The 16,028-nt window shown below is 43.7% G+C and overlaps 1 protein-coding gene across 16 annotated transcripts in view; it reads right to left on the bottom strand.

The window, feature by feature from the left end:
- Positions 1-16,028, bottom strand: part of FHOD3 (formin homology 2 domain containing 3) — a 471,758-nt gene that overhangs the window by 255,770 nt on the left and 199,960 nt on the right. For all 16 annotated transcript variants that reach the window (XM_045458615.1, XM_045458602.1, XM_045458603.1 and 13 more), the window contains exon 5: positions 9,077-9,182. In XM_045458615.1, coding sequence (XP_045314571.1) covers positions 9,077-9,182 — 106 coding nt within the window. The remainder of the gene's footprint in view (positions 1-9,076; positions 9,183-16,028) is intronic.

The raw sequence follows: 16,028 nt of genomic DNA, 5'->3' as shown, positions 1-16,028 counted from the left end.
CCCAGGTGCCCCTCGCTGACTCAGTTTTTTTAAAAGGGTGCAGGTCTGATGCAGGGTAGAGATGGCAGGGGGACAAGAGGGCCACAGATGGGACATTCAGAGTGCTCTGGGGGTGCCACTTATGCCACCATACACCAATAGCAGCAGCCAGAAGAATTCAGCCTCCCTCCCCAAGCAGGAAGGGCTGTGGTTTTCCTGGCCCTGACCAAATTTCTCAGCAGTGTGGCTGGTTCCGCCTGGAGGCCACATCACCAATGGCATGCCAAGTGCGTGAGCAAAAGGATTAGGTTGAGGTCAGACACAGCCAGGGCACAGAGAAGGTTAGACGCCAAAAGCATAGGTTTCAACATGGGGAAAGATAAAACCAACAAAACAAGAAGACCATATCCTCCAGCTTCAAGCGGCCCACCTTCGGCCATAGGCTGGCGAATGCCCCAAACCGCCAGACCAAACCTCCATCAGGCAGGCTACTGGTCTAAGTGCAAAAAGAAAAGATTCAGACATGTAAATACAGAGGAAAAGGAGCTAACTCTCACTGTCTTCACCAAGTTATTGCTACAAGTAAGGAACCCCGGCCCCAGACACAGAGTGTCCCTGTTTGCAGCAAAACACACCCAAGGGTGGGGGCATGGTGAGCAAGACCCTTCCCAGGAGACAACACTCCAAACCCAATTCACGAAACAAGTAAACAAGAAAAAAACCCCACTCTATCAATGTGGGAAATATCAGGCCCAGTTCAAAAATAAGACAAAACAAGAATGAATATAAAACACCCAAGAGGATGGGGCGCCTGGGTGGCTCAGTCGGTTAAGCGTCCGACTTCGGCTCGGGTCATGATCTCGCGGCTTGTGAGTTCGAGCCGCGTGTCGGGCTCTGTGCTGACAGCTCAGAGCCTGGAGCCTGCTTTGGATTCTGTGTCTCACTCTCTTTCTGCCCCTCCCCTGTTTATGTTTTAAAACATGTTTAATGTTTTAAAACATTAAAAAAAATTAAAAAAAAAAACACCCAAGAGGAGTGTACACAAAATTCTTTACCAAAGTCAAAGGAAGTAGACATCTCACACAAGAGTCTGATGCACACATACTGGAGTTTTACTCCTGAGGAGGATTTGCCCCGGGGACACAGAAGGGCATGTAAGCAGTAGTTTTGAATTTTCAAATAAAGATGTCAATTCTTCCCAAATTAATCGACAGATTTAACACAATGACAACCAAAATTACAAACCACTTTTTTAAAAGGAGTATAAAATTCATTGTTAGTAATAAGGGTGCCCTAATCACCAGGAGTAACAAAGATCACAGAGAAGGATCACCCCAGGCCTGGAGTAAATGAACAGAAAGGAACATGGGTGGGAGCATAAATTTCCATATCCTTTCTCAGGACAATGATTCAATCCCAGACAAGGTGCACATGTACATACCTTCTAACACAAAACTATATCCTCAAGACTTTCACCCCAGGTAACATACAAGCAACTCCCAGAGGGTTGTAGGCTACGATGTGTATCAGTCTGCTGAAGCTGCTGTAACAAATACCACAGACTAGGGGTATAGGCAGCAGAAATTTCTCAGTTTTGGAGGCTGCAAGTCCAAGATCAAGGTGTTGGCATGACTCATGCCTTCTGAGACCTCTCTCCTTAGCTTGTCTGTCTTCTCCCTGGGTGTTCACATCCCTCTCCCTCACAGATCTGTCTTTATCTCTTTCGATAAGGACACCAGTCATACTGGATCGGGGTCCACCCTAATAACCTCGATTTAAGCACCTCTTTAAAGGCCCCATCTTCAAATACAGTCATATCCAGAGGTCCTGGGGGTAAGACTTCAGCAGACGAATTTGGGGGAAGTACACAATTCAGCCCATAACAGGTGGTTACTACATTCATATCATTGACTATTATTGATAATAACTGTCAGAGTTACAACTCAATCCTTTAGTCAGGTCTTTCTATGAGCCCTGTAACCTTCATAACACTCCTAAAATTAGATATCTCCCTGGAAGCTGCACTTTAAAGAAGTTAAATAATTGCACCGAGGTCTAAGATATGTCACAAAGCCAGCTTCCAAGGTGTGTATTTTCAAACCACTCCCTTCTGGCAGACACAGCTGACAACGTACTTAAAGGACACTTCATTTTTGCAAAAGGCATGTGGGAAGCAGGCATGTATATATGTGAGTAGAAAATGGTTTTCATCTTTGTTCAGTAGGATTATAGGTGATTTTTATGTTTTTTTGTTCCTTTGCCATTTGCTTTCCATACTCTTGTGTGTCCATGGACTGCACGATGAAAAGCAATTATAAAAGGCTATTTCCGCTTTAAGAAAAATCTGTATATCACTCGGTTTTACTCTCTTTTCTTTTCAGACACGTCCATCTTGGATTGGATTGTCTCTATTCTGCTGGCCTTGACACTCTGACATTCTCTCCGGGACATACCTGGACCCCTCCTTTGATGCGTGGACAGTGAGGACTTTCTGCCGTTGAGTCCAAGGCACATTATTTAGGACATGAAAGCCTTGCTTTTATCACCTTACAAGTGCAACCAATGCAGCAAGTCTCCAACAGGAATCTTCTGGTCAACACGCTCTTGCCTCAGTCAGCGGCTCCACCTACTCTCAGCCTGTTTCCCAAATTCAGAACTTTGGATGGAAATTCAGACTGTAGGATGCCACTACCTGTGTGGTGCCAGGATTTCTCTCCCCAGATATTCACGTAATAGCTCGGATGGGGAAGGTGACAGAGGACAGTGCTGATCGCATATTAAGAAACGCCACGGTGAGGGGCACCTGGCTCAGTCAGTTAAGCATCCAACTTAGGCTCAGGTCATGATCTCGCTGCTCATGGGTTCAAGCCCTGAGTCATGCTCTGTGCTGACAGCTCAGAGCCTGGAGCCTGCTTCAGATTCTGTGTCTCCTTCTCTCTCTCCCCATCCCCCACCCACTCATGCTCTCTCTCTCCCTCAAAAATAAACATCAAAAAAAAATTGCCAGGATGGGATAGAATAAAAAAAAAAACAACGTCGTGTTGGACTTGAGATCCAAGTTCACAAAGCAGCAACGACAGCACAATGTATGCCCAGCTAGGACAGAGCTAGACTCTTCTACTTTACATCACTGTAACCCTGGTTTCACAGATTGCGATTTCATTAGGCATGTGATTTCACATGCCTCTGGGGTACAGAGGCAACAAAGCGGAACAACCCAGGGGCAACACACAAAAGAGTGGTGGAAACGGAGGTCAACAGAGCCCATGAGCTCCCTGTGAAGGAAACTGCTTCTTCTAACTCTTGCTAATTATGGCCACACAGTGATAAAGACCCTGTGTTGGCCTGAGCTTTCAGTTTTACAGAAGAAGCCATATATCCATAATTTTATGTCCAATCCCTCAATTTTTAAATGTTCATAACTGGGCCACCTGGGTGGCTCAGTCTGTTAAGCTACCGACTCTTGGTTTCACTCAGGTCATGATGAGTCCTTCAGTTCGGGCCCCACATCGGGCTCTGTGCTGACAGTGTGGAGCCTGCGTGGCATTCTCTCTCCCTCTCTGTCTGCCCCTCCCCCTGCTTGCATGCTGTCTCAAAATAAATAAACATCAAAAAAATAAATAAAAACGTTCGTAACTATTGTAAAAAATTTTGAACATACTCTATGAGGCAAATAAAACACCTGCGGGTTCAGTCTGGCCTCATGGGGTGCCAATTTGTGCCAGCCATCATGATTCCCTTCTGGGAATAGTCCCGGTCATATGGACTTAGCATGAGGAGGGACATCTGATGAGAAAGAACTCCATCACTGACAGTGGCTTCAACCCCCAAGAGCTGGTGACAGTCTAGGGGGTGACCCAGATACCTGTGCAACTGTGTCATCCACACCAAAGTCTGGCCATGTGGCTGCCATGATTGATCCCTTAAGTCCTGACCAAACATCCTGATGTACTCATCTCACAAGAGGAAGGTTCCTCCAACACAGGTCAGGTGTGCCCCAGGACCAGCGTAAGGGAGTTGAGAGTAAGGCCCGGCCATTCAGGAGTAAACATGGTACCAAGGACCTGAGCTTGGTTCAGGAGGTGAGTAGCTCCCCACTTCTGCTCCCATCCTCCCACTGTGGGGCAGGTTTGGGCCCCTTCCTATGCTCCCAGTCTATAGTCTGAACCAAACCTCTGTCCTCCTCCTTTGTTCTGAAATGCCAAAAACACAGACTTCTAAGTTCTGCCAGGGTGGAAGGTTTTGGTTTAAACACCATTTGATCATTTTGCACCACCACCTAAGATCACAAATCTCTTTGCACTCTGTCTATAATGTGTCTGTTCCAGATGATGCTGGTGCTGACAACCCCCCCCCCCCCCCCCGCCGCCGGGCAGAAGTCTTGAACCTCATTAAGAGATCCCCTGACATGGAAGGCATTTTCCCCCCAGAGTAGAATACAGTTAAGTGATATTTGGCAGGGCACTGAAATTCTCTGGTTCCAGTTTTCCCAAAGCTACCTGAAATCTGGATGTTGTTGTTGTTGTTGTTTAGGTCAAATGTTCTGATTTTTCAATGTTGACAGGTATGAAAACATTTTTTAAGATGCATTATAGGGACAAACAAAATATCTGCAGTTTTCTCCTAAAATGAAAGGGTTGAGCTATAGGAGTTCTAAGACCTTATCCAGCTCTGATAACGACAGTGGTGTTTTTTTGATTAATGGGTACTTTGCTTCAGGTGAAATGATCAAATCAGACTTCTCCATGTAAAACTAGCCCTTAAAAGGCAGCTTCCCTTGAAGTACAGCCAGAAAAGGCAGCTGATCTCACGGATTCTACTCATCTCTTTCTCATCCCCCACCCCCGGCCCTGAAGCTGATCCCCTTATACACATATAATCTCTAAATATGTAAGGTGTATGAGATACAACAGGTGAAGTGGCCAGGGCATGCCTGTATCTTGCTGTCATCGTCATGTCCCCAGGGCTTAAAGGGGCCCCCCCATGAAGGCTCAGTATGTGTGCAGAAAGTTCCCAGGAATATACCATTCGAGGTCCTACTTGAATAAGAATAATTGCGAGGTACAAAATTCCACAGGAGACTTATATTAAATACTGGCTATCTTGAAAAACTTTAGGTCATTAGCTAGAACCATCCAAGAATAATAAGTCAGATAAATATTATTTCTGCATGTTGTGCATTTAGACTTCTTCCCAGCAGCTGGCTCACATTTTCAGAGAGCACTGGGCTACACCATAACTCAAAACCTATCTTTACTGCTCAGCAGATACATCCTCTACTAAAAGCAACACATTCCTAGGCCTTAAAAAAAAAAAAAAAAAAAAAAAAAAAAAAAAAAAAAGAAAAGCTGACAGACAGCTGAGCACAAAAATAAAGATAAATTAATCGAGTTCTAAAAGCAGATGTGGAAAGCACTGGGTTCTCCAAATGCTCGTTTCCTTTGGATCTGGGGGACTCACACATGGTCCCACAGAGCATAGCTCCTGAGGTAACTTCATGAAGGCACACCCTCCCTGACAGGATTTTGACCACCAACCTACTTTTGAGGTTCTAAGACTTTACAGTGATGCAGTTCTGAGGCTCTGGGTAGAGGTCGGTCAGCTCTTCTCCAGCAGCTGAAGTGCACACCCCCAGCCACCTGACATGTTGGGCTCTCACACTGTAGGCCATGATACTTCTACTCTAACAGCTCCAGGGTAAGTTGGCTTACCCCACCCTGCCAGCTCCTTCCTAGGGAAACCACAACAAAGGTGCTTGCCCTCTCCCTCTGCCTCATGACTGACCCCCATGCTTCTCCTGAGTGGCCTCCGTGGGGCACTCTGTGTTCTCCCCAGGAAAGTGTGAGTTACAAAGCTATAAAACACTCTGCACTTTCTCTCTGGATCTGCATCTGGCCTCACCATACTTCACCCAAGGTAATAGGGTTGAAATGAGGTTAAACAAAGAGGCAATTCAAAGGTTGTCCTTGATTGCAAATGTCTGGTGTTCTGCCGGCGGCTGATCACCATCTAAAAAAGCCTACAAAAGAAGTTCTTCAAAGTCAGGAAGGGGTGACTCAACATGCGGGCTGGGAAAAATGATAGTTTCCTTATATAAAAACACAAAAGTCACACCCTGAGAAATCTGTCATTTACATCCCTCAGAAGGTACCTTCCTGGCATGGATTCTGGTCAGATACATCAAAATGTGCTGATGTTTGCACACAGCGCCCTGGTCACACCGAGTCTACTGAGACTTAGCTCAAGCGAGGCAGGCAGGGAAAGGCAACTCCATTCCATGGAAAACAGAGTGCCTCGTAGTAACCCCAATGGAGGGAGAACTTGTTCATTTTCCAGGGAACATCTGGGGAGCTTCTGGTCTTCAATCAACAAACACAAATGGAGAGGAAAAATCTGAAGGCAAGGCCCTGGTGGTGGCAATGAAAGGGTGGAGCCTCCTGCTATTTTAGGAAGAGAGGTCTGCAGCAAGGGTTTGACCTCGGTGGCATTTTCTACACAGACAAGCAGCACATGGGTGACAGGACTCTCCCCTGGTTGTGTTTGGGTATTCTGATTCTTAAAAATGTGGCAGTTGACTTTGGCACCTTCCCAGTACTACAACTGCAAGTTAATAAACCGTTGCCAGTTTAACGAGAAGCATTAAGGTGGAGAGCCTCACTAAAGTATTCTACATCAGTAACATCTTTCCCGACCAGGCAACACAATTCACACAGTTCACCATTTGGGGGCCTTGTACAGCCACTGAGATTACCCTGCCCTCAGTCAGGAGGGAGTGAGGGCTGAACTCTTTCCTCCTAACTTGGTCTGTGTGGCAGGCACTGGTGATCGTCAGGCCCGGAGCCACCCCCTTTCTCTCTTGCTGCCACCCCGCCCTGCCCTGAGAGTCCAGGAAGCCAAGTCAAGTCATCTGCCAGCCTCCTTTGCAGCTACAGGTGCTCATGTGACCCAGTTCCAACCTGTGGGAGACGTGTGCGAGGGGCTTTCGACAAAAATGTGGCCTTCTTGCTAAGGGCTGACCCCACCTACCAGGGCCATCCCCCTCAACCCAGGCTTGGCTGTAGATCAATGTGGAGGTTTACCCTATAAAAATACAGACACACACACACACACACACACACACACACACACTCCTAGATGAGGGTCACAAGAAATTAAATACATAGATGGTTATAATATTCGTTCTATAGAGGTGTGTGTGTGTGTGTGTATACTTTAAACATAACAAAAAACCCTACTGTGTGGACCCACTATTCAGAATTAGATAATTTTAGATTTATTTCCTTCCAGGAGGTTCAACTTATGAACATCCATATGTCAGGTGGAAAATAAACTAGACAAGTTTCCCTTGTCCTTATCTTGGTGCCTTCCCCCCCTTCTAGGTATTGGACCCGTGTGAAACAAAAGCCTAGGATGAGAATCTCTTCAGACACCAAGCTGCACTGACAGGCAACAGTGGGACCAAGTGTGAGGTTCATTTGTCTACACAAATCTCACAAGTTTCCATGTTTTCATTATGGGGACAGAAATCATCAAATTCATCCTGAAGCCATCTCTACTGACAACTTGTAATGAGGATCAACCACACGCCCAGGAAAAGATTAAAGATGGGTAGAAAGAGGCGACTTCCCAGCCTCCCCAGCACCATGGAGAAGCAGAAGGCTGAGGAACACTCTCTGACACACACACTCGGCATTTATCAAGAAAAACAGAAATCATGACCGCTGCCTTGAAAATATGTCCTTAATTTTTTTTTCTTAACAAGCCCTAAGTTTTCTTTCTCGCTTTTTGCCCCTGTGGCTCCCCAGGGACAGGGTCCAAGAGTGCAGGACTCAGTTCGCTGTGCTGGGTACCAAGACAGGTCAGGAGGCTTCTGCTCAGGGTAAAACACAACAGGAACTACAGGGGACAGTTTCACTTTGCCTGTCTCATTCAAGCCTGACCATGGATATCTGATACTAAATCATGTTTCATGCACTTGTCCTTCACCCAAGGGAAAAGGAAAAGCAGTATTTCCCCCCTGTGTGAACAGGGAGATAAAGCTGTGGGGTTGCAGGTATACGTGAAGAGGAGATGAGATGTTCCCTCCGGGTCCAGGCATGGCCCCTGCTTGACCATGCCCAAGAGAAAGGGACTTGATTGGGTAACTACTCCACATCTTTGAGTCTTGAATCTTCCAGTTGTAAAAATGGAGATAATATTAAACTACCTTAAATCTCTCCTTTGACCTATAGTTCAAAACTGTTGATAGCAGTCATTTTCTTAGAGTCCAACCAAATAATTCCTGCTCTCCCTTGTCACATTTTTATGGGATCAAGTAAAACTATATGAATGTGGACAAAAAATACTATAACCAAAGAGCATTAATTTTATGAACGGGAACAGTAATCAGTGCTTCAAACACCACATGTACCTCACTTAAAAAAAAAAATGAGGGGCACCTGAAAGTCTGACTCTTGATTTTGGCTCAGGTCACGATCTTCTGGTTGGTGGGATAGAGCCCTGAGTCAGGCTCTGGGCTGACAGCACAGAGCCTACTTGGGATTCTCTCTCCCCCCTTCCCCCCACTCTCTCCCCGTCTCTCTCTCTCTCAAAAATTAACATTTTTTTGAAAAATGAAATTATACAGATAGCTTTCCAGAATCATTCCTTAAAATCCAAGTTGTGGGCCCACCCCAAACCTACCGACTCACAAACATGAAAACCCAGTGAGGAATGTATGCTTCTGACAAGCGTTCTCAGTAATAACCCAAGTTATTGATTTCCCAGGAAAGAAATTGGCCTCTTTAGTTTGGGGTGACTTTCTGTTGAAATGCAGGCCCCCGTAGTGTGTTTCTTTTCTCGCCAAATAAAAGGGATTGTAGAGAACCTCCTGAGAAGGAGTATTTTCCTTAATAACCAGGAAGAGGTGTGAGGCAAAAATGAGCTCAGTCACCGATTAGTTACCAGGAAGTGATAAAACCTGAAGAAAGTGTCATCTTTTGCTCGGGGGTGTCTTTATCATCTTACTCTGTAATCCAAGTCTTTTTCAAAGCTCTCAGTATCGAAGTTTCTGGAAGCAATGCCAGGGCCCCCTTGCAGCAGGCACATCAGAACTTACCCCTCAGAATGTAGTTCTGATAGTTCTGGTCTGCCTCAGCTCCCACCTTGATCAAACACGTCAGACCTTCAGCCACTACAAATTCATGCACCAAATCCTTGTCATCCTGGGCAGGAAAGGAGAGAGAAAAAAGACTTCAAATACTGTCCCAGTCCATGCTCTGTCCACGCTGTTAAAACTACGTACAAGCCTTTGAAGCCAGACTGACCTCTAAAGAGTGTTCTGCTCTATTCAAATGAGGCATCTTAACTGTTGCCAGAGGAATTTTACAACCAGTCTCCACGTTGTTGTTTGCCAAAGACCAATTATTGCCTTCTGGGCAATCTAATAAAGATAAAGCAAATGAATCCCCTGTCAAGAATATTTATAGTGTTCTGTTTTTCATTCTTCAAAAATCACCAGGCTCTGCTTCCCCACAGGTCCCTTGGGACGGGCCACATGAAGCTTGCTGGGTTTTAGCAACAGGAAACGTTCGATTGCAGCACAGACCATCAAGTGGCGGATTCAAAGCCACTCGTGTGTTCCAAAAGACCGTCTTTAAGGTCAGTGGTTACAAGGGTCTTGCACATGGTATCTGAGTGAGGAAGCAGTTTCTCCTCCTCCCAAGTTGCGTTGCAGGACAAGCCAGGAGGCACATGACCAGCCGTGCATCTGGAGCAACCACATCTGCCTGCAAAGGGACCGCCTCAGGAGGCTACAGGAAGTCACAGGAGGCAAGGCATGGAAGGAATCTCAGGGACCATCTAATGCAGTGGTTCTCAAAGACAGGTGTCCAGATTCACCGGCAGCATCAGCATCACCTGGGTACTTGTTACGAATGCAAATACCCCAATTTACTGCATAGAAAATTCTACCATGAGGCTCAGCAATCTGTGCTTAACGCATCCCCCCAGGTGACTCAGAGATGTTCCGATGGTTCTCACCCCTGACTCCTTCACATTAGGATCATCTAGGGAATCTTTAAAAAGAAATAGGAAGCAGGATCTGCCCAGATGAATTTCATCACAATTTCTGAGGGCAGGGCTCTGGCTGTGAATAACTTCCCCAGGAAATCCTTAAGGGCAATCACTTCGAGGACCATTGATCTAAGCCTACCTTCTCTTTACAGAAGACTCAAAACTTGGGCTGAGATCACCTATGTCCAGCCAGCGCCCAAGACCAATCATTTTCTGCAGTACCAAGTTCTACAGAGCTCTATGAGAGGGATTTTTCCACTACTGTTTCAGGAGATGTCCTGAATTGGACAATGCCTGGTCTCAGAGGCAGCTAGCGTAAGACTGGAACATTCATCTTCAATTATAACAACAGAGCAAAAATTAAAAAAAAAAAACCTCAGTGATGTAAATAGTAGGAAGCTTAATGGAATAATGAATGGTTATTATTATAGGAATGGTCAGCAACCATAGTTTATCTCCAAAAAAGAAAAAAATAATTTAGACAAATGGGCATAATTCTCCTGTCCCTATGTGAAATCAGCCCCTCATTTTGACTTTATGGCATTTTCCAATTATATGGATGGAGGACTTGAGCTAAATGTGGGCAGGCCAGGCCCTTTGAACCAAGAAAACACTCTCAACGTTCAGAGGGCACTGGTGGGGGTGGGAGATGCTTGTGCCCTGAAGGTAATGAAAGACAGCTGTGTTAACTCAGACTTTAAGATAATCACGGCTTTAGAAGCAAGAGAAAATGGGACAATATCATGAGTTTTTGGAAAATTACTTTACACTCGTATGTATAAAGGAAATAAAAATAATTCTCCCTCCATCCATATCCTTTTCCACCAGCATATGTGAAAAGTGAACATTTAGATGAGCTCATGTCTAGTCAGAAGGTTTTTCCAAGCATGTAACAAATGTTTATTACTTGAACTAAAGCTAGATTCATACATGACTTCATGGTGAAAAAGTGAGAACAAGCCCTCGAGAAACCACTCAAGCTAATCACTAATATTAATACAGCCGAGAGTTGGCTGCTGGGCCAAGGTACTCAGCAACCAAATCCTCGGACCAGGGAGACAGTGTTTATTAAGATTCAGAACCTTAACTAAAACGTATGGACATATGTAGATAAGGCAGTTAAGAAATAGGCATTTGTGGCTAATAAATTGTGGAGAATGTCCTCCAAGTTGGCAATGTAGGAGATTTTGAACACACATCCTAAAATATTTAGGCATTAATAAATGATATTTAAAACACTGGTTTCCAACTAGAATGAAATCAGAACGTTAACACCAACTGATCAGGGATTGTCCCTGCATTTCAGAATTTTCTACACTAGCCATACTTCAGCCTGTGATCTTTTGTTTGTTTTTCTTTTTAATGCCCATTCGTCAAGGAAAACTATTCAGCTCAGTGCAAAAGACCAATGGCTTGGTATTTTACACCCTTATACTCTTAAGTTCCAGAAAGAAGCCCTGCATGTAGAAAACACAAGATGACTTAAATGCAGACTATGGGTATGGGAGAAGGTGATCCAAGCCCCAGACAGTTTACGCCTGTGTAATCCATTCAATACCCAATGATGCCTGCCTGGTTTAGAGCTATTGACTACATAATACCAGCAAATGCTGCTCAAAACTATCTGTGTGATGAATAAATGGCAGAAATAACATCCCTGAGAATTCAGAGTTAACACCACAGAACAAACTCAGTGAAGGAATGTGCAACAAGACCTCAACCACGTTCATTTTGTTTTTGAATTTTTTTTCTCCAAGGAAAACTTTAAACACATACAGAAGACAGAACAGTTGAGTGACCCTCAGGTGCCAGTCAACTCCTACCAGTCCTGTTTCCCCTACCACCCCATATTAATTTGTCTGTCTGCTGCTGCCCTATTAATTTAAAGGGAATCCCAGACATCACATCACTTAATCCATAAATACTCCAATAAGCATCTCCAAAATACAGAAACTCTTTTTAAAGTTATGTACTCACAATAAAAAACTGATGCTTTAATATTACTAAATGTCCAGTCCGTGACCAAAACTCCAATTGTTTCATAAATACTGTTCCGTTTTTTACATTTTGTACCAGGATCCAAACAAGATCCACATGTGACATTCAGTTGATAAGTTTTAAAGGTCTTTTTAATTCATCTTTTTTGTTTTCCTTGAAATGTAGGTGTTTAGGAAAGTAGGTCATCTGTCCTGTAGAGTAGCCTACAGTCTGGACTTTATTCATTACACCACTGTGGGGAAGATTAGCATGTGCCTCTATCCTAGATCATTTTTAAACTGGTACTGTACAGGGTGACATGAGGAGATCCAGAGTTGATTTTGTTGGCTTTAGCACACCACCGATGGGAGTGCGAATTCCCACGAGGAATGACACACATCTGGCCTTATCTCTTTTCCACCATGTCAGCGCAGGCATTGATGTTCAATACCCAGATCAATTCACATAGAGCTACAAAACTGTGATATTTTAATTCTATTATTCCTCCCCATTACCTAGAAGATTATGGTAAACAAAACTTCCGTTCAACTACCATTCCATTACCGTAAAGTTTACATAGAGAAGGGTACAATACCTAGGTATTTTATTATGTTTAGTGCAATTGTAAACCTCCTGGAAGAAAACATAGGTGGTAATTCCTTTGACAGCAGTCCTAGCAACATTTTTCTAGACATCTCCTAAGGCAAGGGAAGCACAAAAGCAAAATTAAACCATTGTGGTTATACCAAAATAAAAAGTCTTTGCACAGTGAAGGAAGCCACCAACAGAGCAAAAATGCAACCTATTAACTGGTAGAAGTTATTTATAAATGATATATCTGATAAGGGGTTAATACTCAAAATATATATAGAACCTATACAACACTAACACACACACACACACGCACGCACGGTTTGATTTAGAAACGGGCAGATGACCTAAATAGCTACTTTTCTAAAGGAGACATACAGATGGCCAACAGACACATGAAAAGATGCTCATCACGCATCATCAGGGAAATGCAAATTAAAACTATAATGAGGTATCACCTCATACCTGTCAGAATGGCTAAAATCAAAAACAGAAATGACAGGGGTTGGTGAGGATGTAGAGGAAAAATGGAATCCTCATGCACTGTGAGTTGGTACAGCCACTGTGGAAAAGAGTACGGAGGTTCCTCAAAAAATTAAAAATAGAGTTACTATATGATCCAGTGATGCCACTACACGGTATTCATCCAAAGAAAATGAAAACAGTAATGCAAAAAGATATATATATACTCCTATGTTTATGGTAGCATTATTTACCATAGCCAATATATGGAAGCAACACAAGTGTCCACGGACAGATGAATGAATAAAGAAGATGTGGTATATTTACCTATATATAGACATATACATCTATATATACACATACATATATACATACAGTGGAATATTAACCATAAAAAAGAATGAAATCTTGCCATTTGCAGCAACACAGATGGATCTAGAGGCTATAATTTTAAGTGAAATCACTTGAATTTAAGAAAGAAAATAGATCCAGAGTAAAAAGTATAGACTCAAATACAGACAGCTGGTGGTTGCCAGAGGAAATGTAGGTGGGGGGATGTATGAAACAGGGAAAGGGAATCAAGAGCAGTATAGATGAGCATATAAAATTGTTGAATCGTTATTTTATACACCGGAAACTAATATAACACTGCATATTAATTACACTTGAATTAAAAAAATTTTAAAGGCAAAGGGTAAGATAAATGTGAGATTCTTAAACTTTACCCTTTTTCAAAATAATCAGCTGATTCACTAGCATCTTCCTAAAGTGACCTATTCATCGTTATTTTTTAGTATCATTATGAACTCATCAATGCTAACTTTCCCGTTGTCTTTCAATCCATTGTATTTATCATCCTTATTGATGTTGCTATTTTCCAACCACCAGTAGAAGACCCTTCAACATGCTCCTGAGTTCTTTGTTCTTTTGGCAAGAATCCTAGCAGGACCTGATACCGTCCTTGCTTTAAGGTTTTTTTGTTTTTTTTCCTTTTTTGTTTTTTTGTTTTTTTTACCCATTTCCTACTCCAGACTTCGAATCAGCTATTTCTCCAAAGATTTATTGTTCCTTTCAGTATCTCAACATCACAACCTTGGGGCTAGTGGTGCTTTAAGTAATAGGCTGACCATTGTTCCTAGTGCTTTTTAGTAAACTTTGAGCTGGAAATATGCTTAGTTGCTTGTTAGTTAGATAATAAACACCATGGGTTCATGCTGATACTTTCAATTAAATTCAGGAATACAGAGTTCTTAACCTCTTCTACCTTTCTATCTCCTTTTTCCTCACACACCAAGAATCTTAATGCTTAACAACTCTAAGAATGACCAAATTAGAACACATACACCAGTCTTAGAACAGCAACACAACACCAGCAGCAGCAATGGGACTATTGCAAACAGTTGACTGGGCGTGTGGTACCTTTCGTTCTTAGAATATATCTACTCAGGGGCGCCTGGGTGGCTCAGTCGGTTAAGCGGCCGACTTCACCTCAGGTCATGATCTCACGGTCCGTGAGTTCGAGCCCCGCGTCGGGCTCTGTGCTGACAGCTCAGAGCCTGGAGCCTGTTTCAGATTCTGTGTCTCCCTCTCTCTGACCCTCCCCCATTCATGCTCTGTCTCTCTCTGTCCCAAAAATAAATAAATTAAAAAAAAAAAGAATGTATCTACTCAAAACACACAAATCACAATGTTTTAAAGTCACTTGGAATAACTGACTCCTCTCTCTTCAGTTTCTGCCACCAACTGGATACTCAATGAGATGAACACAGGTTTTGAAAGAAGTCAAAGCTGAACAGAACATCAGGCAGGCTGAGGGACTAAATGAATTAGGACGAGGAATGGCATGAGCCTGGCCCTCTGGTGGTACAGTGAAGGTCCAGCCCAACTGCAGCTGGGGATTTGAGTTAAAGAGAAGGATGTCATCAAAGGTAAACAAGTTTCGTTTTGTTTGGCTAAGGAACAAGGAGATACAGATGGAACTTTGGGACAATTAGTATAGTGTTTACTAAATTAGAAACCAGAAAGACTAACGACATACACATCTGCTAGAAGGTTATCCAATTCACCCATTGCTTACACAGCCCCAGATACTGTGCTTGGCCCCAAAGACTCAGAGATGAAATCCAGGGAGCTTGCAGACAGCTAGACTCAGACAAGTGCCATAAGTTCTATACTACAAGTAAGCTCAGAGAACTTCAAAGGTATTTGGAGGCACTGGAAGGACTCATTTAGGGAGAAGGGCACTAGCAAGAGGAGACACCAGGAGGTCAACCAAGAGACATGGAGAGTGGATGTGGGGTGGCAACACATTATGGGATAGAAGCAATAGATCCAGGGCAAAAGGTGCAGAAAAGGAAGGGTACAGCTTGCTCCCAGAATGCACCCATGAATAGAATTTAAGATGCAGCCAAGGGTAGAGAATTGGGCAGCAGAGGCTTCCACGAGGGCTTCACGTTAGACTGAGAAATTCAGATGTAATCTAGAAGGCTACATGGGACCAGCAAGAGAAGGCCTTCCTCAAACCCCTCTGGTAGAAAGAACAGACTGAGATGGAGAGAACCAAAAGCAGGCAGTGCCCATGGCCAGATGTTGCCATTTTTCCAGAAGAACCGGTCTGAACTACGGTAGACCCCAAACGCAAGGTGTTTCGGAGACATTGCAGCATGAGGAGCAATGAAAGGGTAGGTTCACCACCATAACTGTTGGAAGAGCCTAGAGGGTTCACGTCCAGAAATGTTAACACTGAGAAGGGACTCTGCTCTGGGAGAAGGTTAAGGGCATGACTGAACACATTTCAGGAACAGGATGAGAATGTGCAGATGGGATGGATTGTTGGCCTTTTTGCCAGTCCCCTCTCAGGAAGACATCCATGAAGGGGAACTGCCACTCTGGCAGAACTATCACTGACAGGGGTGCCTGGGTGGCTCCGTCAGTTAAGCATCCAACTGTGGCTCAGGTCACGATCT

Source organism: Leopardus geoffroyi, chromosome D3 (assembly GCF_018350155.1).
Source record: "Leopardus geoffroyi isolate Oge1 chromosome D3, O.geoffroyi_Oge1_pat1.0, whole genome shotgun sequence".
Classification (NCBI taxonomy): domain Eukaryota; kingdom Metazoa; phylum Chordata; class Mammalia; order Carnivora; family Felidae; genus Leopardus; species Leopardus geoffroyi.
This window is presented reverse-complemented; position numbering and strand designations above follow the sequence as displayed.